This window comes from Staurois parvus, unplaced genomic scaffold (assembly GCF_062004578.1).
Source record: "Staurois parvus isolate SC_StPar_1 unplaced genomic scaffold, SC_StPar_1.0 ptg000019l, whole genome shotgun sequence".
NCBI lineage: Eukaryota > Metazoa > Chordata > Amphibia > Anura > Ranidae > Staurois > Staurois parvus.
In genome coordinates, this window is record NW_028317815.1 from 32,393,652 (window position 1) to 32,420,149 (window position 26,498).

The 26,498-nt window shown below is 40.1% G+C and overlaps 1 protein-coding gene across 1 annotated transcript in view; it reads left to right on the top strand.

Moving 5' to 3' along the window:
- NUDT5 (nudix hydrolase 5) overlaps positions 1 to 24,800 on the top strand; it is a 37,184-nt gene extending 12,384 nt beyond the window's left edge. Inside the window, exons 3-10 of the mRNA XM_089686322.1 lie at positions 6,753 to 6,820; positions 11,791 to 11,843; positions 11,943 to 12,050; positions 15,091 to 15,186; positions 16,596 to 16,697; positions 21,498 to 21,506; positions 21,604 to 21,657; positions 23,043 to 24,800. Coding sequence (XP_089542448.1) covers positions 6,753 to 6,820; positions 11,791 to 11,843; positions 11,943 to 12,050; positions 15,091 to 15,186; positions 16,596 to 16,697; positions 21,498 to 21,506; positions 21,604 to 21,657; positions 23,043 to 23,152 — 600 coding nt within the window. The 3' untranslated portion in view covers positions 23,153 to 24,800. The remainder of the gene's footprint in view (positions 1 to 6,752; positions 6,821 to 11,790; positions 11,844 to 11,942; positions 12,051 to 15,090; positions 15,187 to 16,595; positions 16,698 to 21,497; positions 21,507 to 21,603; positions 21,658 to 23,042) is intronic.
- Positions 24,801 to 26,498: the final 1,698 nt, after the last annotated feature.

Below are 26,498 nucleotides of genomic sequence, written 5' to 3' on the forward strand. Positions count from 1 at the left end.
CAATCCTATGTTACACATGAAGTTTTCAGTTTCAACATTAAAGTTGATCTCCAGCTTTTAGTGACGTTTCAATAGTGGACCAAGCTAGTCCAAACAAACTATTATTTTCACTAACAGACACAGCGACTGTAAGCAATGTATAAACTGTATGGTGCCTCGGCTACATACATTATACAGTGCTGTGTTCGCAGCAGTTGGATGGGAACTTCCTTTCCTGCTCCTAGGACAAAATTGAGACAGGCTGACACCTTCTTAGACGTTTACAGGGAGCTTTGTCTTCTATTAATGAATACAAACTTTTGATTGGTTGAGGCAGAGATTGAGAAAACATCTGCCCGACTGTCTGCCTCAGCCAATCAGTAAGCTTTGTATTCATTCATAGAATGCAAAGCTGCCTGTGAATGGCTGAGCAACATTCAGCCCAGCTCAAATTTCTTCAAATATTGTGCCGGAAGTTCCCATCTCACTGCTTTTTACTGTATGTAGCTGAGGCTACATGTAATTTACACAGTCGTTGCATCTGTTAGTGAAGGTTAGTGCTGTTTGGCACTGCGTTACTTTAAAAGACAAATGCACGGGCATACAACACTGTACCCAAATTAAATTTATAACATATTTCTTTCTTCACACAAATGGCAATTTTTTTTTTTGGTGGTATCCCGCTGGGTTTTTAATTGTTATTATATAAACAAAAAAAACAACTTTTTTTTTTTTTTATAAAACAAAACAGTATTTCTTTTTACTTTTTGCTATAAAACATATACAATTAAAATAAAAAATCTTCTTTATAAATTTAGGCCATCGTATATTCTGCTGCATATTTTTTGTAAAAAAAAATCGCAATAGGTGTATATTGATTGGTTTGCATGAAAGTTATAGCGTCTACAAACTATGGTGTATATATACTGGGATTTTTATTTAATTGTTTTATACTAGTAATGGTGATGATCAGCGACTTAAAGTGGGACTGTAATAGTATGGCGGGAAATCTGTCACTGCCTGACACTTTATGGGAATGAGTGACATTAATACAGTGATCAGTGCTAATAATATACACTGACACTGTACTAATGACACTGGCTGGGAAGGGGTTAACATTTAGGAGCAATCAAACGGTTACCTGTCTGCCTACAGTGCTTGCTGCATTCACTGTGTGGTGTTTTTACTTTTCACTTTGCAGAGAAACAAAAACAGGCACATCCCCGCTGACAAGACAGAGGTCTGTGTTGTTTACATGTTTACATTCACAGAGCTCTGTCCTGTTTTCCTCTTTGCCAATCAGTGGGTTCCGGGTCGGCAATCATTGGCCGGGACTCGCTGATTGGCTTGTGTTGTGACTAATCACAGCACAGTTGGGGCAGCGAGCGCACGCGCCCCTATCCGGAATAGCTGGATAACGTATTGGATACGTGATCCAAATACATGAGGCGGTCGGCAAGCAGATAATTTTACCTTTACTAAAACTTGGAGTTTATCATTGAATCTTTTTTTCTCAATAACTGCTAACTGGAGAGCAGCTTTTACAATAACAGACATTTTTTTTAATATAGTGTGTGTGTGTGTGTGTGTGTATGTGTGTGTGTGTATATATATATATATATATATATATATATATATATATATACAGGTGAAACTCGAAAAATTTGAATATCGTGCAAAAGTTCATTTATTTCAGTAATGCAACTTAAAAGGTGAAACTAATATATGAGATAGACTCATTACATGCAAAGCAAGATAGTTCAAGCCGTGATTTGTCATAATTGTGATGATTATGGCTTACAGCTCATGAAAACCCCAAATCCACAATCTCAGAAAATTAGAATATTGTGAAAAGGTGCAATATTCTAGGCTCAAAGTGTCCCACTCTAATCAGCTTATTAAGCCATAACACCTGCAAAGGGTTCCTGAGCCTTTAAATGGTCTCTCAGTCTGGTTCAGTAGGAATCACAGTCATGGGAAAGACTGGTGACCTGACAGTTGTGCAGAAAACCATCATTGACACCCTCCATAAGGAGGAAAAGCCTCAAAAGGTAATTGCAAAAGAAGTTGGATATTCCCAAAGTGCTGTCTCAAAGCACATTATTAGAAAGTTATGTGGAAGGGAAAAGTGTGGAAGAAAAAAGTGCACAAGCAGCAGGGATGACCACAGCCTGGAGAGGATTGTCAGGAAAAGGCCATTCAAAATTGTTGGGGACTTTCACAAGGAGTGGACTGAGGCTGGAGTCCGTGCATCAAGAGCCACCACACACAGACGGATCCTGGACATGGGCTTCAAATGTCGTATTCCTCTTGACAAGTCACTCCTGAACAAACAACGTCAGAAGCGTCTTACCTGGGCTAAAGAAAAACAGACCTGGTCTGTTGCTCAGTGGTCTAAAGTCCTCTTTTCTGATGAGAGCAACTTTTGCATCTCATTTGGAAACCAAGGACCCAGAGTATGGAGGAAGAATGGAGAGGCACACACTGCAAGATGCTTGAAGTCCAGTGTGAAGTTTCCACAGTCTGTGTTGATTTGGGGAGCCATGTCATCTGCTGGTTTTGGTCCACTGTGCTTCATTAAGTCCAGGGTCAACGCAGCCATCTACCAGGAGATTTTGGAGCACTTCATGCTTCCTTCCGCTGACTAGCTTTATGGGGATGCTGACTTAATTTTCCAGCAGGACTTGGCACCTGCCCACACTGCCAAAACACCAAAACCTGGTTCAATGACCGTGGGATTACTGTGCTTGATTGGCCAGAAAACTCGCCTGACCTGAACCCCATAGAGAATCTATGGGGCATTGCCAAGAGAAAGATAAGAGACATGAGATCGAACAATGCAGAAGATCTGAAGACCGATATTAAAGCATCCTGGTCTTCCATAACACCTCAGCAGTGCCACAGGCTGATAGCTTCCATGCCACTCCGCATTGAGGCAGTAATTGCTGCAAAAGGGGCCCAAACCAAGTACTGAGTACATATGCATGCTGATACTTTTCAGAGGTCCGATATTGTTCTATGTACAATCCTTGTTTTATTGATTGCATGTAATATTCTAATTTTCTGAGATTGTGGATTTGGGGTTTTCATGAGCTGTAGGCCATAATCATCACAATTATGACAAATCACGGCTTGCACTATCTTGCTTTGCATGTAATGAGTCTATCTCATATATTAGTTTCACCTTTTAAGTTGCATTACTGAAATAAATGAACTTTTGCACGATATTCTAATTTTTCGAGTTTCGTGTGTGTGTGTGTGTGTGTGTGTGTGTGTGTGTGTGTACACACACACACCCTAACCAAATAATAACAGCAGAGCCATATGCTTGTTAAAAAATTACAAAGGGCTATAGTACAGGCAGATGACTAAAAGGGCATGAAACAAAGTATGGCGTTAGTAGAGGGTTATAGAAGGTAGTGGCAAGTTAAAGAAGTAAACTGAGCAGAAAAGGGCGGGAAGCAGAGCAAGAATGAGGACATGAAGTTGAAGTGGTTCTAAAGGCTGATGGGTTTTTACCTTCATGCATTCTATGTATGAAGGTAAAATCCTTTTGTGTGCAGCTCCCCTAATACTTACCTGAGCTTGATCCAGCAATATGCATGAGAGCAGCAGTTCTCCCGGTTCTCTCCCTCTTCATTGGCTAAGACACAGCAGTGGGAGCCATTGGCTCACTCTGCGGTCAGTCACAGCCAGTGAGGAGAGAGCAGGGGCAAGGCAGAGACGCACTCATTGTGTCTTATAGACACACACAGGTGGCTCGGGAATGAGCACACACATGAGTGTCCCTAGAGCAAGCAGCTTGCTCTGGGGGCATTCAGAAGGGGGGAAGGGTCAGAAACGCTGGCAAGGGATTCGAGAAGTGGAGGATTGGGGCTGCTCTATGCAAAACCACTGCACAGAGCAGGTAAATTATAACATGTTTGTTATTTTTTTAAAAATCACAACCTTTAGTATCACTTTAATAGGGACCTATTCACACTATATGCATTAGGCAGTTTTGCCCAACTCACAGACAAGGTAGTTTGCTATATATCATATTAATTCAGTTCACACCAATGTGCTGTGTTTGGGTGTGCTGAAAAACGTAGGGCTTGCTACATTATTACGCTATGCAGAGTGCTGCAACATCTGCACGTTTAAAACCTAGTTCCCAAGTCTTTCCAAACATAGATTGTTTGTCCAGTAGGATACTATAATATCCATGGTAATGTATGCTTGGCCAGACATAGATTAACATTTTCTTTAAGATTTTGGAGACGCAATCTTAAAGTGATTGTAAAGGATAATGTTTTATTTTTTTAAAATAACAAACATGGTATACTTTCTGCACAGAACAGTTCCGATCCTCTTCTTGGGTCTCCCACCAAGTGCTCCCATAGCAAGCACTCGTGCGTGCTTGCTTTCAAGCCTTGCTCTGTGTGTCCATAGACACACAGAGCGTGGCTTGGCCCTGCCCCCACCTCTCCTCACTGGCTGTCATTGGCAGCAGCAGGAGCCAATGGCTCCCTCGGCTGTCTCTCAGCCGATGAGAGAGAGCCGCTGTTCTCGTGCACGTAGCTGGATCGAGATTGGTCCAAGGTAAGTGTAAAGGAGGCTGGGGGGGAGAGCAGACCACACTAGGCTTTTTTTTTTTTTTTTTACCTTGCATAGAATACATAAAGGTAAAATACCTTCAAGCTTTATAACCACTTGAACAGCTGTAAAGGTAAAAGACAGAAGGCGTCTTGAATGTTTAGATGGGATACTAGATGATCATTGAAATAAAGCTTTATTAGTTTATGAAATGTAGTGGGGTTGCAGAACAAATCAAATTTATAAACCCTGTTTCAGTGCCTTGTAAATTTGGAAAAAAAACGATATATGTTAAATAGAACCTTGACCACAGTGGAACAAAGCTTCAGTAAAGAAAAAAAAAATTGTGAGCAGACAGCGTTTTGCTGCACGAGAGACGTGCTGTGTCTTTACTGCAATGAAACTGCAAGATGGAAATCAGCTATGGGGGATACCACTGGATCAATGTTGGAACACATAATATTTGAACTTTAATTAGCTTGAATTGCTCTGAAATGTATCTGTAAATATTTTGATATCCATTCTGTATGTGCTTGTAGAGCAAACACTTTTAATTATATATTGGATTTACAAATAAAATGTTGATCCTTTTAACCACCTCCCGGCCGCCTTATAGTAATATGACGTACGCAAATTGGTTCTCTCGTTCTGGGACGATGTCATATGACGTCCTCCCATTCCCACTGCGGATGCGTGTCTCGGAGCACGCAGCGATTGGCGGTGCGCTGTGTCCCTCGGACACAGCGGATCACCAATCCATGGAAAGAGCTCGGTCATGTGATCAGCTGTGTGCAATCACAGCTGATCGCATGTAAACAGGGAAATGCCGGTTATCGGCATTTTTCTCCTCTCGAGCTGTCACGCTGACAGAGGAGAGCCGGTAATCGGCTTTCCGGAGGGGACATGTACACTGATCATCGGAGCACTGATGATCAGTGTAGCCCCAGCAGTGCCACCTGTCAGTGCCCATCAGTGCCTCGTGCCAGTGCCCATCAGTGCCATATCAATGCCACATATCCGTGCCTACCAGTGCACATCAATGCCACATATCAGTGCCGCCTAACCGTGCCGCCTATCAGTGCCATGTATCAGTGCTGCCTTTCAGTGCCCATCAGTAATGCCTATCAATGCCCATCAGTGCCTCTTCAGTGCCACCTATCAGTGTCCATCAGTGCAGCCTCATTAGCGCACATCAGTGAAGGAGAAAAATCACTTATTTACAACTTTTTATAACAAAAACTAAGAAAAACATTTTTTTTTCAAAATTTTCAGTGGTTTTTGGTTTGTTTAAAAAAAAATAAAAAACCCAGAGGTGATTAAATACCATCAAAAAAAGCTATATCTGTCACAAAAAAATGTTAAAAATTTCGTATGGGTACAGTGTTGCATGACCGCGCAATTGTCACTCAAAGTGCGACAGCGCTGAAAGCTGAAAATTGGCCTGGGCAGGAAGGGGGTATAAGTGCCCTGTAGGCTTGTGTTTAAAGAAGTGGTTTTTCTTGTGCATTTTTAAAGGTTGCCTTTAAAATCCCATCAAATGTAAGAAAAAAACCTATATATTATACTGCAATGAAACAAACGTACCTGCCTGTTTGCAATCTTCTGTTGAATGTACATTGAGCTGAAAATATGCAGCCCAATGTACATTCTCGGAATGGTGCCATTAAGCCAGAATTCATGTGCATGGGAGTCACTTCATTCTCGTTGACCTATCAAGTGATTGAAAACCTGTTGCCCAGGAAAAGATGTCATCAGCCTTCATAGGATCCAACGCTCGCTGGAACAGAGGTGAGTATTCTACAAATATAGTTCCACTGTATGCATAATTTACATCATACAGTGATGTCACATGGGAAGAGTTGGTTATCTTACATATGATTTTATTCTGCTACTTAAAATGCAAATGGATATTGACTTGGTAGAATGTGCCAAGGTAATAGGCATACGCCTACAGATGGGCCAGTTACGGTAAGTATCATGTCTTGGCTGATAATTGGTCTAGGAACAACTATCCACAATGTCCACTTTACAAGTGTTGCAGAACACCTAATTCTCATTTTCAGATATTTTTTTTCTGCACTGGATGAGCATTAAACTCCATTTTATATGACATTACTTACTGCTGTTTAAATAAAATTCATCGGTTATTTGCTCCTGTTGTAAAGTCACTTTAAAGTACATGTGTGTTTTTGTTTTAGACACTTGCCACAGGAAAATGGGTGCAGCTTGAGGAAACCACATATTTGGACCATGAAGGAGAAACCAGGTTGGTATCAGCTTTCAGCTCTACATAATAGCATGGTATTTATTTTGCACAATCGCATGTGGGAAAAGTAAAGTGTAGGTTGTCAGCTTGTACTCGGTTATCAGCTTGTATTTTACTATTCGCACTTCAGTTCAGCCCAGGTTCAGTCCTCTCTCAAAATTGGTATTTTCATAGATTAACCTATTATTCTTAGGACCAGCTAATAGATTGCCCAAGCGGTGGCAGTGTTAAATGTAGGCATGTGCCTGTTTTCCAGTGTAAGGAAGTAGGTCATATTTTAAGGGAACTGCAGGTTGTCCTGTAGTGACAGTTTAAAATGAAACATATGTTATGAGAGGTATAGCTGTTAGTTTACATGTTTGGGAGATCTCATTGGTCAATGTTAATGGCAAATAACATGTTAAAGCTAAATTGAAGCCAGATACAAAATGCCATGTATTGCGTTTTTTTTTTTTTTTTTTTTTTTTTTTTATTATTATTATTATTTTATTTTAATGTTAGTAGTACCCATTGTGATGATAATGAGGTCTTTTGAATTCCAAACTGAGTGGGGCAAAAAAGGTAGTTGCCCTGAACAAACTGCCACCCTCATTTCTCAAAAATGTGTAAGTCAATGACAAAACAAAAATATTTAAATCTGTTATAGAGAAGCGACATCCTTAAAAAGCCACAAATCAGATTGTAACACCCCTCCCCTAAAATTGTAACCTCAAAACAAAACAGAGCCATCATAAATCTCATTAAACATTCCTGTTAAAGCATCCTTGACAAAACACAAACCCACAAAGAGGTATGCAGCTGTTTCATTAAACCCCACTAGTGGGATGTCCCTTAAGCCAGAGCCTGCGAATAGCTGTCGTACCAAGAAGACAAAACAGAGGGCGCACTGGCCTAGTGCGTTATCCTTAGAACCTGTTTTATTTTTCAAAAATGGTAAGTATTATACTCACAAATTGACAATTGCGTCAAAAACTCATCGTAAAAACAGCATCCAGTCAAAGATACGTCATGGCAAATGACAGGACAAAAGGACCTCCAACAGGCTAATGTGTTTCAAGGACTTGCCTCTTCTTCAGAGGGATCTCAGGAAGAGGCAGTTTCTCAAAACACATTGGCTGTTGGAGGTCCCTTTGTCCTGTTATTTGCCATGACGTATCTTTGACTGGATGCCGTTGTTGTTATGATGAGCTTTTGGTGCACTTGCCACTTTGTGAGTAAAATGTTTACCGTTTTTGAAAAATAAGACATGTTAGAAGGATAATGCACTAGGCCAGTGCGCCCTCTTTTATCTTGTGGTTTCATTGGTTCCAGACTTCCCCAGTCTTGTGAAGGCAGCAAGGCAAGTGCTATCTGAGACAGCCAGGATGAGAAAGTAGTTTAACATTACCTTTGGGCCCAAACTCAAGCACAGGAGGTTTTGTGTTTATCTACTTGAATAGCTGTCGTACATCTGGCTTTACTTGACATGAAACTGCCCTTTCATCTCCAGGTGGGGTAGGGGATGGGGTTTAACTTTCACTGCTACTGGCCACCAATGCAGGGGGTTATTATTGCACCCGCTAACACCAATGCAAGGGGGTTATTGCACTCACTGACACCAATGTTGAGGGTTGTTATTGCAGTCACTGACATCAATTCTGCGGGTTATTGCACTCATTGACACCAATGCTGAGGGTTATTATTACTGCCACTGACCTTAAAAGGTTAACTGCAGAGTTAGCCAGTAGCTGCGATGTTCACTCTGATGCTTAGATTGTTGCCCTGCCAGCTGAAAAAAAAACTGTGCAGGGTGAGGCTTGAGAGTTCAGTAAACCAAATTCTGGTGGCAGTGATGGGATCTGAGACTGCTGCTGTGACACTGTGTACATGCTATGGAAATAATGGGGGGGGGGCATGCTGTGTGTTATAATTGTAGAAATTCCCCTACTGCCTTGCATGGGCCATTAATAAGGGGTTTGTAAATGGTTTCAAATACTATGCCTTGGAATGCATAGATACTGTACATTTCACAAAATAACAGCCTGAGAAATAGAAATCTAACTTTAGGTTGGGTCGGCTGGTGCCCTAATGTACCCTGAAGTGCGCATGTGCGATTCTGTGTACGTTACTGCTGACAAACATGGAGAAGCAGTTATGACAGAAGAAACCATCACATTTTAATACTGATTTAAAGGCCAGTGAAATGTTTTAGACCTTGTTACATTTTACCCCCTTCCCCTTCTTTCTTTAGCATATTGAAAGGTGTTTTCAATATTACTGTTTGAATTCAGCACGGTTGAATCTTCCAGGTCTGGGATCGCTCCCAGTCAGCTCCTACATGTCCTATTTGCTACCGAAGGTGTGACGTCACAATTTGTAGTTCAGAAATATTTCCTTCATCTCCATAACTGAAGGTCGATACCTCTGTACTGATTGCGCCACAACATACTAAATGTTGGCTAGGCCTAAATTATATTCTGTTTCACTATAATTACATTGTTCCCTTTTGCATGGGAACAATGCTAAAAAATTGATTGGGAGCCTGTTGGCTGAAGTGGACTACTTAGATTCTATTCCAATGCTAACTCCTAAGCCAAATTTTGCTATAATGAAATCAGATTTTACGGGGGGCTTTCACTATATTTAGCAGTCTTTGTTTCCATCTTCAATAACTTACTTGCTACAATAATAAAATGTAATTAAAGGCAACACTTTTGTTTTAGTTTTGGACAGAGAGGAGAAGGATTAGAACACCTATTAAGTTTTTATTGCTGTTTGGGCCCCCGTTATGGATATTCACCTTCGCTATTTGTCCTGTTTACCGTTATGATCGAAAGTAAAAGAAAATCCCACTTTTTTGGTTGTCCCCAGAAAAGTAATAGAGGGGAAATCTTCCAATGAGGATATTAGTTCTGGTGACCTAGGGGACCCCAATGGATTTCCTTAATTTGCAGGGACTTCCTTTCACCTGTTGGCCATGGGACAGGGAATGAAGGTAAATCTACCTAATGGGACACAGGTGGCAAAAAAAAAAAAACCAGAGGGATTATAACCCTCCTTTACTCTATCCAAAATGAAAAAAAAATGTGCCTATAGTTCTACTTTAATAAAACATAATAATGGAAGGGTCACCAATTCCCTTTTCTTTCATTTATGCTGTACAGTTATTGGTAGAGAAGGATTTCCTTTATTGGTTTACATTTGAGATAGACAAGTTCTAAAAATTGAGTCAGTTTAGAAAGTGACTTTTCTCTTTACACATTTTAGAAAGGGTATCTAAAATATGTGCAAAAAACTCATGCTCATCTGAATTTTCTGTAGGTTTAACTTGCACAGCTGTCAAATGCATAACGTGGACTTTTTCTAATGGAGGGTTATATAGAAAAAGATCTTAAAAAATGTGCGTTTTAGAAAGGCTCTGTCATTGGGATTTCTAATTTACTGTGAAGTTATGAAATGAATTATGTATGGATAAGGCAGCATGCAAATCACAAGTGATCTTGCATAACATCAGGCTGTGTTTCTTTTTCTGACTGTCGTTTGCACCAAATCATTTCACGCTCGAAAGTAATTTTTTTTTAATACAGCATGGGTAGATTTGGAGGATTCAGTATTGCTCGAAGGTGTTTTTTGTATAATAGTTACATCCACATTTTGTTTGAAACACATTTAGGACTTTTGCACGCAATATGTACTCATTGTCACATCAAAACTCCTTTTTCTGAATGCAAGCCAAGGGGAAGCAAATGCAGCTTGAAACATATTGGTCACAAGTGCCTTCCAAAGGATCCTGGACAGTTCTTAAAGTGGTAGTAAACTCTTATATATACTCAGTGAAGTGACTGACCTCAGGTGATAGAGATTAAACAAATCCTCCTACATAAGTTGTACTTGTTCATATGCAGCCATCTCTCCTCTACGTTTGTTCAAAGTGCTGAGTTTATAAACCTTTTCAGAGTTCAGAAAAAAGGAGGTGGAGAGCTGAAATTACACACTGCAGAGCTCAGTGAGGGGAGCTCTGAAAGCTGATTGGGGGGGGGGGAAAGACGCATCCTCTTCGCACAGGAATAGAGTCGAGGCTGTCAAGCTGGTGGAAGTACGTCCCCTGTCACCATTTTTCTGTTGGTATCAGGAAAACTTGTCAGATGTGATTCATGCAGATAGCAGAGGAAATAAGCAGCAGAAATAAATAACACTTGGTGCTCCTAAATGACACAAGTGCACACTATAGAGGTATATGCTTTGTTCATATTTCATGTCTGAGGTTGCGCAAAATGGATGGTTATTTTTTATTTATTTATTTATTTTTTCAGCCTGTTAATGAATTCCTCTATCCACACAAACAAGGTGGATAGAGGATTTGCCTGCCTCGGGCCAATAGTGGCTCCTGCTGCTGTCAGAATACAATTTATTACAAGCTGTGGCCCCAAATGAGAAAGTTTTCCAACATTCTCCTTCAACAGAAGTCGATCAAACGATTGATCTCTGCCAAGCAGGGACAGGCTCACAATGATATAAATCCATCCAGTCCTTGCTGATCTTGAAAAATTTCAATCAATTTATGGCAAGCTTTAAAAGTATCTCAAACTTTCTTTTTTTTTTTTTTATACACCGTCTGAATGCTCCTAAAAGAGTGCTGCATTTAGTCTCCTACACAGAGTTTAGGATGTTGTCTGATCCAAGACACTACATTTCCCCCCACAGATTTAAAAACCTCTGGTGAACATTCCGCTGGTTTGCAAATTTGTTTTGTACTTGGCTTTTCTAAAATCTCCAGGCCGATCACATGTCTCTTGAGGGTGCAGATTTTCCCTTCGTTTCTGTCTGTTAAAATCATTGAAATTTGGACAAAAGGTGGAAGGATCCCTGGATATCAGTAAAAACAAAACCAGAGTTCTACCCAAATCTAAACCCTAAAAAATGTTCTAGCTTGACAATTATTTTAAGTTTTAAGAGTTTTTTCTTCATCTTCATGTTATCACTTTTATCAGAACATGGGAAACTGTGAAACGTACAACCCGAAGAGAAGGAAATGCTGCAGATGGTGAGCAATTTTCTGTTGAGTTTCATTTGTTAAAAATGAAGGATACAATATTGTTTCATCTAAAGTGTGTTAATTATTAAAGTATTTGTTGTTCAACAGGTGTAGCAATAATACCAGTACTACAGAGAACTCTTCATTATGAATGTATGGTGCTCATAAAACAGTTTCGACCTCCTTTAGGCTGCTATTGCCTGGAATTCCCTGCAGGTCAGTGCTGCTTTCCCAGCCTAATTGTCAGTTGGTCTGTCTTTAGAGCCATTCACACTATTCCAGTGTGGTGACATATGTGTTACCACAAGCAGTAGCATTCATTCTGAATGACACTACATTATTATTATTCAGTATTTATATAGCGCCAAAGTGTTTGCTCAGCACTACATTGCACCTTCTCAACGCACTACGAATGAGCATTGTCATGAGCTGAAATGCTGCATGCACTATTTTTTTTTTGTGCACATTCTTGGCAACCACGTAAATGGGTCTTTAACCCCTTCCTACCCAACATGGTGTTCCTCTTGGCAGTTTTGAATGTTCAGGGGCAGGAAGGATGAGCAATCATGTGATGTCACAGTGTACCATAACAGATCAGTGCCTATCCAAGCCCACAGTATTATTTTTGTGGGTTTTCACTTACACACAGGTACTGGCAGAGACAGAGCACATCTTGCTCCTATAGCATACAATTAATGCCACACACTATATTTAACTCCAGTGTGAAGTGAATGAAAGATAGGCTTCAGCTCACGTACTCCCACATTGGTCTTGCCCTTCTAAAATGTTTCACCCACATTGGGCTTAATCATAGCGCCCAGTGTGGGTGAGCATGACCTATGGGTAGGGACTTGCGCTAAAGCCTGTCTTTCATTCACTTCACACTGGAGTTGAATACACTGTGTAGTGGTACATGTTTGCTGTGCTGTCATAGTGGTCACATGATTGGAAGCTGGTCCCACCTGCTACAGAAGTTTAATCTGGACCAAGAGATGTCTTCAACAGCTCGGCCTTTGTAGTGGAGCATTTAGTTAAGTGCGCTCTCAGCTCATAAACAGCCTACACAGCAACACATGTGGACATTAAAGCCCACTCTTTTACCACTGTACATATGTGTTGAGCATTCGAAAATAGGGGTTAAAGTGAAGTAGAGTAAGTGTATACATATTCTAGTAGTAAAAGCACTATAAAACAAGCCCTCATTCACCTCTGAATCTATAAGCATTGTAGAGAAACAAATGTTCAAATTTTACAACACCGGCATTAACATTTTTTTTTCTATAAAAACAGGGTCCTGGCAGACTGCAAGCCCTTTGACCCATTCTCTGTCACCCACATAAGGTTGACAGTGGGGAAAATAATTATTTGATCCCCTGCAGGTTTTTTAAGTTTGCCCACTTGCAAAGTAATGAAGGGTCTGTCATTTTTATTATAGATGTATTTTAAATGAGAGACATAATATCAATTATCCAGAAAAAACACGATACAAATGCTATAAATTGAGTTGCAGTTCAGTGAGTAAAAGGTATTTGATCCCCAAGCAAAACATTACTTGGTGGAGAAACCCTTGTTGGCAAGCACAGAGGTAAGATGTTTCTTGTAGTTGGTTACCAGGTTTGCACACATCTTTGGTCCACTCTTTTTTACAGATCTTCTCTAAATCCTTAAGGTTTCTTGGCTGTCACTTAAGTTTCAGCTCCCTCCATACATTTTCTATATGATTAAAGACTGGAGACTGACTAGGCCACACCGTGACCTTAACATGCTGCTTCTTGAGCCACTCCTTTGTTGCCTTGGTGGTATGTTTTGGATCATTTTCATGCTGGAAAACCCATCCACGACCCATCTTCAGTGTTGTGGCAGAGGGAAGAAGGTTCTCATGCAAGATTTTACAATCCATGGCACCGTCCATTGGCCCCTCAATGTGGCAAAGTCTGCCTGTAGTTTTAGCAGAGAAACGGCCCCAAAGCATAATGTTTCCACCGCCTTGTGGGCACAGCAGGATTTCAGTCCATGGAGACATATTGGGTTACCAATGGTTTGTTTGGGGACTGTGGTCCCAAGCTCCCTGAGATCATTCACAAGCTCCTCCCCTGTGCTGATCCCTGACTTTACTCATGATCATCCTTGCCCCATGAGGCGAAATCCTGCATGGAGCTCCAGACCGAGGGCAATTGATGTGTTTTTTTTTTTTGGTTTTTTTTTTGTGTTTACTCCATTTGCAAATAGCTCCAACAGTTGTCTCCTTCTCACCAAGCTTCTTGCTGATGGTTTTGTAGCCCCTTCCAGGATTGTGCAGGTCTACAATCTTGTCCCTGATGTCCTTTTGACAGCTCTTTGGTCTTGCCCATGGTGGTGCCCAAGAAAGAGATTCTGTGGACAGGTATCTTTTATACACGTAGCAAGTTGTCGTTAGGAGCACCTTATTAAATTGGCAGGACTAATCTGTATACCACATGAGCACATAGCCAGTCTGTGGGAGTCAGAATTTATTGTTGGTTGGTAGGGGATCAAGTACCTATTTTACTTACTGAACTGCAACTCAATTTATAACATTGGTATCGTGTTTTTTTCTGGAATTTTGGTTGATATTCTGTCTCTATGATTTAAAATGCAGCTATGATAAAAATTATAGACCCCTAATTTCTTTGTAAGTGGGCAAACGTACAAAATCTGCAGGGGATCACATAATTATTTTCCCTACTGTATATTGGTGGCAGTTGCAGCCCTTAGTTACACTCTTGACAGCTGTAAAACTGTCTAATCACTTTCATAAGCACCAGGACTGCCTCCCCACTTGCCATCATGTACTGTATCCCATGCTCTGGTACTGAACTGTATTAGCTGCAAGGGCGTGCAGGGTAGACCTCAGGGGTCTAATAAACCCCTGATGATGCTGGAGTGAGAGCAGTATCTCTAGGGCCATTTTCCACTGTTAACTGTAAACCAATGACCTATAAGGGCCTTTAACACTTTACATAGCAAAGTATGTTTGGTATATTGTTTTGCAATTTGTATGCCATGTAAAAATGATCCTGGTGGGTGTAAAGCCACCTGATCATTTTTACAGTACCAAGAAAGTGCCACTATGGTATTATTACCTTCTATGCAATTTATTTCAAGGCCTAGTAGCTTGCATATTTTTTTGTCTATTTTTACTTAAACACGAATATCTTTAACAGTTCTGTAAAAAATTATAGAGTCTGTATAATTTAATAAAATATCAATTTTAATCAGTGTACTGGGTTCTTGCCAGGCCTTATTGACGAGAATGAGACTGCAGAACAGGCAGCACTTCGAGAACTGGAGGAAGAAACTGGATACAAAGGAGAAGTTATGGAATGCTCTCCTGGTGTGTTTGAACATTTTCCCTTTTTTTTCCCCTATGAATGACTAATAAAGTTAAACTGTTGCTATTTTCAAAAGTCAACCCCAAAGGCGGGCATTCGAATCATATGACCTCTGTGATTGGCTCTCACAGTGGTCACATGATCACAAAGCTCCTGATGGCAAGTATGCATCGAGAGCTTACTGATCCCCTCCGGCTACTGTGCTCGGAGCTCGCTCTCCGCATGGTAATCTGTTTATACAGGGCCACATATATGCGTCCTCTCTGCGTTAGGGTCCATCTGCAGAGAGACCACGTATACGCGTACGGCCGGTGCAAAGTGGTTAAATGGTAAATTACACTTTTGTGGGGGAAAAAAAATAGAGATTTAAAAAAAAATATAGCATATATAATTGGGACACAAGTCATACTGTAATTTAATGCTATTAAAAATTACCTTTCCTTTACAGTTTGCAGTGCTGTAATTTTCTGTAAAATGTAATGCAAAATCGCTACCTGGAGGTGTTCTATACACAATTGGTGTATAGAATGTCTCCAGAAATGTTATTTCCTGCAAGTATGATTAGCCGACTGATATATTTTTTTTTTCTCAGAAATTTACACGGAAAAAAGCAGATTTTAGGCATCCTTTTGCAGCGAAAAAAAAAATCATTTTTGGTGAGATACTCCTAAAGGACTAATATTTTCTAAAGGGATGGAGATCTTGTAGCTTTCCTCATTAGAGCACTGCAAGTGCATCAGCTAAACAATAATGAAAAAAATCATTCCTATTCAGAAGCAGTATCCAGAAGACATAGAAGAATAAACTGATTTTCGTTCCGAGCAGAGACTGGTTGGAATCAGCAACAAAGTATATTAAACGTTTATTACAATCCATGCAAATCACCAAGAGACGATTGATTTTTTTTTTTTTTTACAACAATAGTGAAGTTACTTTCTAAACAGTGTAAATCCTTGCAGAGGAAGAACTTAATATCCACCTGTCCTGCTGCTCATGCTTCCAGTCTCCTCTTAGTACATTTCCGGGTGTATCGCATGCATGGTCCCCTGCTTCATTGGGGAAAGCAGACGGAACCACAGAGTGCAGCAGGGAATGTCAGCATCTGACACTCCCAGAACTGTTGAACATAAAAGATCTTTGAGCAAGATTAACTTTTCCAGTACAGGGCAGTTCAGGGGACATGGGAAAGAACTAAAACAAGACCTCCACTAGTGTGAAAATAGAAATTATTTATATGTAATACTTTCTATTTACTTGACTAGAGAAGAAAAATATTTCTAAAAATTGTATTTACTCATGATAAAGAAAATATAATTGTGCAATCTCATCAAGGTTGGCTTGTATAGAAAAGTGACATTTGTTATATTTTCCTAGTTTGCTTTTGTTCACCAACTTTTTTTTTTTTTTGTAGTGTCTTGCTTGGATCCTGGCTTGTCAAATTGTACAACCTATGTTGTAACTGTGCACATTAACGGGGATGATTGTGTAAACAGCAAACCTAAACCCAAGCTTGGTATGTTAACTTTAATAAGGAGTTCAGTGACCAAGGGAGAAAGAGGATCTTTCCAGCGCATTAGGCTACTTTCACACTTAGAAAAAGTGCCTGAAAATCTCAAGAAAACTGCTTCCCTATGTATGTGAATGTATATCTATGTATGTTTTCACACTGAGGTGTTGTGCTTGCCTACCATGTAAAAACTCCTGCTTGGAGCATGTTTGGGGAGTTAAAGAAAAAAAAAAAAAAAAAAAAAGGCCCCAAAAACGCCTCTTCCCATGGAAATCAAAAAAAAAAAAAAAGCCTTTGAGAAGTGTTTTTGGTGCAGGTTTAAGTCATGTGTCCTTTAAAAAACACGGTAAAACGCCTATGAGTTTTTCAGGCGCATCCGTGTGACAGTAGCCCATGTAAGAGCTTGTGAGCTTGGAATAAAGTTCTTCATATAGTGCCATTTTATTAGGTACACCTGTTCAGCTGGTTGGTAACACACATTGCTAATTAGCCAATCACATGGCAGCAACTCAACGCATTTAAGCACGAAGACGTGGTGAATACGACTTGCTGATATTCAAACAGAGCATCAGAATGGGGAAGAAAGAGGATTTAAGTGCCTTTGAATGTGGCATGGTTGTTAGTGCCAGACAGGCTGATCTGAATATTTCAAAAACTGCTGATCTACTGGGATTGTCACGCACAACCATCTCAAGTTTACAGAGAATGGTCCAAAAAAGAGAAAATATCCAGTGAGAGGAAGTTGTGTGGACAAAAGCGCCTTGTTGATGTCAGAGGAGAATGGGCAAACTGGTTGCTGCGGCATCTCTAAGACTGGTGATGCATTAAAGTCTGGTCTACCATCTCATTTAAATTTACTAAATATGTAGTCTGTGGGCTTAGAAAAAGTGAGGAAGGCACCTCTAAATGCAGTATTAACAATTTATTAGTAAACAATGGAAAATTTGCACTTACAAGATAAACAGTTAAAAAGTCTCATCGTGTGGTAATTAGATCCAGGTGGGACATCCAGCCGTCCAGCAGCAAGCTATGCCTATAGAAGCAGGAAGTAGAGTCCAGGATGTGCCTGTGCAGAGGTCTGAAGAAGGAGCCTATTGAGCATGCTCCGAAATGCATAACCGCCCCTTTCACCTGCTACATCTGACTCTGCTCTCCAAGCTTCATTTTTGATGCACAGGCACATCCTGGACTCTACTTCCTGATCCTATAGGCATAGCTTGCTGCTGGACGGCTGGATGTGCCACCTGGATCTAATTACCACACGATGAGTCTTTTTAACCGTTTATCTTGTAAGTGCAAATTTTCCATTGTTTACTAATAAATTGTTAATACTGCACTTAGAGGCGCCTTCCTCTCTTTTTCTTGTTACTGCATTAGAGTCTTGTTTCCACTCTAAGAAGAGCTGCCTCAGTGTTACTGCTCCCATCCATCCATCCCTGATATCCATCTGGCACCTTTATCTTACAGCTACAGAGGTTGGGCTCCAACAAGCGCGCCCTATATAATATACATTTTCCAGTCTGTGGGCTTACCGTGGTGTGTATATATAATTGAGCAGGTCCTTGCATGGCATGGTCTTTGGTAAGTCTAAAGAATATTGTACAAATCAAATTATAATGTGGTAGATTTAATGTCAGTTCTTAGAATGTAAGTATACAGACTTTCAAAAAAACATACCCGCTTTGTCATTGTGTGATAATTATTTCTATACCTAATTTCGTGATGTTCAGTTGTGGATGTGTATTGATAATTAACCCTTTTGCAGCTTAGTCCTGCCTCCCATTTTTCACCTGAAGTGGCTAGACCCCCTTTTCTTTTTTTTTTTTTTTTGTGTTTGTGTCATTTTCTACAATTTTTCAATTTTAAAATCTTAGTGAAAGACGTGTCAACCCATATACACTGCTCAAAAAAAATTAAAGGAACACTTTGAAAACTCATCAGATCTCAATAGGGAGAAATATCATGCTGGATATATCTATACTGATATGGACTGGGTAATGTGTTAGAAATGTAAGGATGCCCCATCGTTTGATTTTCTGGGTGTCTTTGAATTCAGTCCTCAGTAGGTTGATAATTTTAATTTCCATCAAAGTAAAAAAAAGATGCAGAAGGCTAGTCCACCATTGCAACAACTCAAAATGGTACTCAGTATTTTGTATGGCCCCCATGTGTCTATATGTATGCCTGACAACATCAGGGCATGCTCCTAATGAGACAACGGATGGTGTCCTAGGGTATTTCCTCCCAGATCTGGACAGGGTCATCACTGAGCTCCTGAACAGTCTGAGGTCCAACCTGGCAGCGTTGGATGGACCGAAACATGATATCCCAGAGGTGTTTTATTGGATTTTGGTCAGACGAGCTTGGGGGCCATTCAGTGGTATCAATTCCTTCATCCTCCAGGAACTGCCTGCATACTCTCGCCAAATGAGGCCGGGCATTGTCATGCACCAGGAAGAACCTAGGACCCACTGCACCAGCATAGGGTCTGACAATGGGTTCAAGGATTCATCCCGATACCTAATGGCAGTCAGGGTGCCCTTGTCTAGCCTGTAGAGGTCTGTGCGTAGTTCCATGGATATGCTTCCCCAGACCATCACTGACCCACCACCAAAACGGTCATGCTAAACGATGTTACTGGCAGCTTAATATTCTTCATGGCTTTTCCAGACCCTTTCATGTCAGTCATGTGCTCAGGGTGAACCCGCTCTCATCTGTGAAAAGCACACCAATTCTCATGTGCAATAGTAAATGCCAATTGAGCTGTATGGTGTCGGTCAGTGAGCACAGGGCCCACTAGAGGACTTTGGGTCCTCAGGCCACCCCCATGAAGTCTGTTTCTGATTGTTTGGTCAGAGACATTCACCCCAGTGGCCTGCTGGAGGTCATTTTGTACGACTCTGGCAGTTCTCATCCTGTTCCTCCTTGCACAAAGGAGCAGACACCGGTCCTGCTGATGGGTTTAGGACCTTCTACAGCCCTGTCCAGCTCTCCTAGAGTAACTACCTATCTCCTGCATGCTTTTGAGACTATGCTGAGAGACGCAGAAAACCTGGCAATGGCACGTATTCATTTGTCATCCTGGGGGAGTTGGACTGCCTTTGCAACCTCTGTAGGGTCCAGGTATCGCCTCATGCTACCAGTAGTGACACTGACCTTAGCAAAATGCAAAACTAGTGAAAAACAGTCAGAAAAGATGAGTAGGGAAAAAAATTGTCAGTGGCCTCCACCTGTAATACCATTCGCGTTTTAGTGCACCTGTTGTTAATTTCATTAACACCAAAGCAGCTGAAACTGATTAAAGGATAAGTTCATTTTTAGATAAAAATAATAAATGCACATTTTTTTGCAGGTAGAAAAATGTGCTTTTATTATTTTTGTCCAAAGGAGCCTGGAAAGCATTGCACCAGCGATTAGTAGATTGCTGATGCCATGCAGGTCTCCTGAAGACCTGTCAGAATATCTGCATGCCATACAGGAACGTACGGTCAAGCAGATATTCTGAGAGGAAGCTTCAATGAACTACCATAGTGCTGTAGAGCAACGTGGTAGTTCATTGAAAACTACAAGTCCACAGCCATTAAGGCTGTTGGGACTTGTAGTTCATTAATTCATGGAAGTCCCTGAATGAATGATGAGGCCGTGTGGGCGAAGCCCCGCACAGCTTCACTTTTCAAAACTGATAGTAGGGGGAGACTTCTCATGTATTATTATTATCTGTTAAGTTGTGGGAGTGGCTGCAGCATTGGGAACATGTTACATGTTCCACCCTAAATACGGGTGTATCATGTTTCCAAAGGTGAACTTCTCCTTTAACAACCCCCTCTGCTACTCAACAGACCAGACCCCACTATCCCAGGAGTTTAATTGACTTGATGCTATTAAAAAGTGTTCCTTTTAATTTTTTTGAGCAGGGTATATACACTATATTGCCAAAAGTATTAGGACACCTCTCCAAATCATTGGATTCAGGTGTTCCAATCACCTCTATGGCCACAGGTGAGTCTATATGTCCATTCGTGAAATTTCCTTGCTACTAAAAATTCCACAGTCAACTGTTAGTGATATTATAACAAAGTGAAAGCAACTGGGAAAAACAGCAATTCAGCCACAAAGTGGTAGGCCACGTAAAATGACAGAGCGGGGTCAGCACATGCTGAAGCGCACAGTGTGCAGAAGTTGCCAACTGTCTGCAGAATCAATAGCTAAAGACCTCCAAACTTCATGTGACCTTCAGATTAGAAACAACAGTGTGTAGAGAGCTTCGTGGAATGGGTTTCCATGGCCAAGTAGCTGCATCCAAGCTTTACATCACCAAATGCAATGCAAAGTGTCGAATTCAGTGGTGTAAAGCATGCCGTCACAAGACTGTAGAGCACTGGAGACGTGTTCTCTGAAGTGACGAACCACGTGAATATATCTTTAGTAGTACAAATATCCATGAGATGGAAAGGGAGGAGAGACCAAACCATTTCCATTTTCTGCATCTCTTTAAATGTTACATATGTGGCCCATGTGTAGTACTTGTCAACTACCTGATGACCTAGAGCAATCTGAGAATTTGGAGATTATTTTGATTTACAGTAACTCTTTAAAACAATATTAGTGAGAGAATTTGAGTATGTTGTGTTAGGCCGAGGTTGTCTATGTAAATGAAAGACTCCCACTGTATTAAGTATGCCCTGAAAAAAATAAAAGCTTTGCCTTTATTAATGTATTGTTTTATTTGTTAGCTGGTGTCCAAATTAATATTTTTTTTCTCTCTTTCTGTTTTTATATTTTATTTTATCACCCTGTTACACTTAGCTGATGGAGGTATGTGATTTTGTTTCTTTGAAGTCTGTCCACATTGTACAGAATTATCTATGCAATCTCCATACAGCATTATAATAACTTCTTATTTTGTTTACAGAATTTACAGAAACTATCTTGTTGCCGAAAATTGAGCTGCACAAGCGTATCGATGGTATTTTTTTTCCTCCTTTAAATATTAATATATTATTCTACAACATTGGTGATCCTCAAAAGGGGATGTTAATATTTGGATCTTATAGTATTCGTATAAATCATTTCCAGGTGTCTGGCAATGATTCACCTTTCTTCCAGACCATCCGGGGAAGCCTGAAGCCCCGGAGAATCTGGTATCCAAATTTTTCACTGAGAAGCTGCTCATTGCAATAAGACCTCCTCATTGCTCATCATTTTAAGGAGCCTGTGACTGCCTAAATTTTTTACTGAACTGTAAAGTTAACGTTTGGCTTGCCCCTTCCTACACCTTTCTGTTGGCCACCTCTGTTTTGAAGCATGGGAAACAACATTCTGGCATTTTTAATTTGGGTTCATTAATATGATAGAATGTCTGTTTGGGTTTTGAGGGTTTCAGCACTGTGTGGAGTAAAAGTGAACCAGTGAGTGATGCCTACTACTCTAGTATAACAAAGGTGTGTGTGTGTGCCTTTCCTGCACACATTCTGCAAGGGCAAAACAAAATCAATTGTTCTCCGTGCACTGTTTACACCACATCAGTGGTATCACATGCAGATTTCCTATGCAGGAAACTGCAATGTGTATAAAACTTGAATCGTGCATGAAAACTGATGTCTCTGCAAGTGAAATCTGCGCGTTAGTTTTTCTGCAAGTGGACAAGGCCTTCTTCCCCAAGTTAGATACATTTCTTCTTTACTTGATAGAGAAAGAAAGTAACATGATATTGCCTGGGCATAAATTGGTTTCAGCGCAGATTAATAAAGTTTAATTGAATGGCCATTGTTTAATATAGAATTGCAGCCATTATGTTAATGCAGAATGGAAACATCTATTAGGGAATGATGACGGTTCCTGAAAGCAAGCAGCTTGCATCTAGGGGCAATTGTTGGTCCCTAACAACAAGGTAATCACTCCATGTGCAATTACATCTGAACACCTGCAGAGAGCTGCTGCCAGTCTGTCATTGCTTTGTACAGCCTAAGTGGCTGCAACTATCTGCATTCACCTGTGAATCCATCTGGAGGAATACACTGGATTCTTGCCACAGCTGTGGGTAAAATCCTGTGTGAATGAGCCATGAAACTGAAGAATTAGACTCAGCAAGGTAAACAAGGGGGAAAGCTTCCATAAAGAAGCCAACACCTCTGTAACAATTCTTGCATATGCTCAGTAATAACTAGCTTTCTTTTGAAACTGCAAGGTAAGACTGAATGAGTGCGTAATCCATGTAAATGGGGGAAAGGTTTGCTTTGGTTATGCCATGCATGATTATGTAATAGTTCCAAAAGAAACTTTCTATGTTAATGCTTTTACATTTGTCTTTATTGGTATGTTATCTAACAGCATGTTTTTAATTGTTAACAGAGCTTGTGGCAAAAGAGAAGCTGGTGGTTGATGCAAGAGTCTACACCTATGCCTTGGCTCTGGAACATGCTGTTGCTAAACCTTATGAGCTGCCATTCCTAAAGGGTTAAGGTTGCTAGTTTGTAACCTGCATACCCATACTGGGCACTTGTTTACATCTTTGGATTACACAACAGCAGCAGCCCCATCAATGTGTGTCACAAACATAGTGCTAATGCACTTTGCAGTTTTACTTCCATATGCCATCCACTATAGAACACGTATTTCTATAAACCTAAGGTTTAAAATCCAAAATACTTGGGTACACAACAAAAGCATGTGACTTTCAAATGGACTGGAACATTGTTGTAGAGATTGATTATACATTTTTCAAGCATGTGACTTTTGCATGACTAGAAAGAGGTTTGATAAATAAAATGAAACTGTATAATCTTAGCTCAGAAGTAGCAGGACACTTTTGTACACTATTTGTCCTTCACCAAATCTGTGCATTTTCTGAAATCTTTATAAAGGATTGCCTTGTCAGAGGAATTATTGATCTTTGGAGGTGAATTTGCTGTATTCAATTTTGGACCAAATATAAAAATCTGTTATCCTTTTTATTGTCTGCAGTAGATTGAAGAATAATTTTACACGTTAATAACATAAGGGTTCGACTTTTAACTGTTTTGGCCAGTTGTACAAGAAAAAAGACAGGATACTCATTTGGCTGCCATCCAAGGAAGAGAGTTTGACATCCGATGTGTTTTTTTTTTTTTTGCCCCCCCCACTAACTCTTGTCAGTGTCCTGCTATTTTAATCATTTAGAAAAGAAGATAAAAATGGTATCTGTCTTAATTAACTGTAAGATATCAGAATGGCTGGGTGTGTCGTGTGCTTAATATCAAGACATATGTAGTAATATTATCCATGTTGTCAGTTAACTTCTGTTGCATTACCCACCTATTGCTAAATGTTACATGTAATAATGTCAGCCCAAAAGAAACCAATGTAGGAAAATGTAATAAAATGATGGGACAGCTGCTGCTTATTTTAATCATCTATATACTTTGATAACATAATTTCTACCTCTTAATTCTATGAACTGTAACATAAGGTTCAAACCGGTTGTTAGTATTGGAGCTTTGCTTATGTACTGTCTAGAACAGCCTTTCTCAACCTTTTAACCCCTGAATAGCTCTTGAAATCATTTTCAGGTTCTTGCTAAAAAAAGAATTGCACCTACAACTTATGGTACATTAGTGTGATCAATAAGTTAAAGAATGTTTTACATCAATATGTTGAACAATTGTTTTCTATGTACCATTTCTTATGTTCACACCATACATGTGCAATGGTATGCAGAAAGATGCAGTTCAATAGATATGGTGTGAACAAGCCTTTTAAATAAGTAAAATTGAGTTCCTAGTGTATTTGGCACCAAGTGCATTTTTTTTTTTATTACCAACCCCTACACAGTTTTTAGTAATTTTCTGGAAATGAAAGGAAAGGCAGACAATAAAATGTGGTGTTCTCTAACATTAGTGATCTGTGTGGAAGTGACCCCTTCTATTGGTGGTTAGTGGAAAAAGTCCTGCTTTCATTGGAGGTCCATATAGGTGGAAGATCAGTCCACCATTTTTCACTGTTCCAAGGAAACTGTGGTTGAGAAACACTGGTCTAAGCATATCCTAAAATCTAGACTCTAACATTTTTAATAGCATTTAAATGCACATGTTTTTGAATTTTTTTATATTAAACTATTTGCTGGAAAAAAAATTCTGTGTGTCTCTAATTCTTTTTAATTTGATGTAAAAATGCTTTAATATTTACAGTAATCAAAATATGTAGACATGCTTGAGCCCTGGTGCTACAAAGTGTTTAGTGTAGGTGTCTTCAAGTTGTGTTGGTCTAGAAAAACGTTATCATGCTTTGATGAACGAACGTGTGCTTTATGGTGTGAAGTAAAAAAAATAAATAAAAAAAATCTGCATAACACAATGGTGGACTGATGATATAGGGATGTTATCCCCAGTGCCAGATGCTGGTTGGGTCATTAAAGCACCTGCACCAGGGAGAATTGTGGTATAGTGTGCATTGGTAATATGATTTGAGATTGACAGCTCAGGTACACAGGAAGTTGATGGCAATCAGGGACTAGGAGCAATGAGTGTAGTAATAAAGTTTATTTTATATAGTGCCTTTTAAAGGTAGCTTCTCAAAGTGCTTTACAAAACAAGAGCAAGAAAAACACAGGTAAAACAAAAGAAAAAGGGGACAATTAACTGAAAGCCTTTCTACAATAACATGTTTAGAGAAGATGACTCTCTGATGTTCCTTGGAAGTGAATTCCAGAGTTTTGGGGCACAGCAGAGGAAGGCTCTGTCTCCCATTGAATGTTGAGGGGGGGGGGGGGAACAACACACAGAAGACCAGAATTTGAGAAAAGGGAGTAAGTTGATAAAAGTTCAGACAGATAATGGGGTGCCAAGCCATGAAGAGCCTTATAGGTGAGCAAGAGGATCTTAGTCTATACTAAACCAGACAGGTAGCCAGTGCAAGGACTCCAGAATAGGGGTAATATGGTCACTTGTACCAGACCTAGTGAGGACTCTGGCTGCAGAATTTTGTACATATTGTAGTCTATTAATAGTGGATTTAGGTACACCAGCGAGTAGAGCATTGCAGTAGTCAAGTCAGGACAACAAAAATGTATGGATCAGCTACAGTGTATGATAGCATAGGATGCAGTTGAACAATGTTTATCAACTGGAAAAAAGATGTTCTGACAACATTTTGCACATGTGAAGCAAAGGTTAAATTAGTATCAAATATCACTCTGAGATTTTTCAGTTTAGACTGAAGCGCAAGTACATTGCCATTTATAGATAGGCTACCAGGACTGGCCTCACATAATTTATGACAGTCTTGTCACAGTTTAATTGATAGTGTACATAGAAAAGTAGTAGTGCAATGTAGGCAATCAATTAACCCCTTGACACTGACGTCACACAAATATGCGGCCTTACAGAACTGGGCTTTTTTTTTCATGGAGCTGCATATTTGCGTACCTGTCTTTGTGGTGGGAGCGCGCCATACAGCGCTCTTCCAGCACAAAGACCAGGGTGTCACTGAGAGCCCTGGGTCCCATTGTGGCGATCGGGCCTGCCGATTCTGGGTCACATGATCGCTGTGATTGCCTGTCAGTGATCAGCCACTGTGAAGCCTGCCCCCCTTGTTTTTGTTTTTTTTCTCTCTGAATGGAGAAGATTGATATATTATAGTAGAATATGACAAATTCAAAGAAGTGCTGCTTATCAAGGTTTTATACTGGGCTCTTCACAGGTCTATCACGTTCTGAAGTTTCTGCAGATGGGGCTTGATTTAGGTCTATGAATGAGTACTCAATAGGCTCATGTTTCAGCTTTCTCTGCCTTTACTAGCATCCATCACTTAATTATACTGTTCTTCAAACTT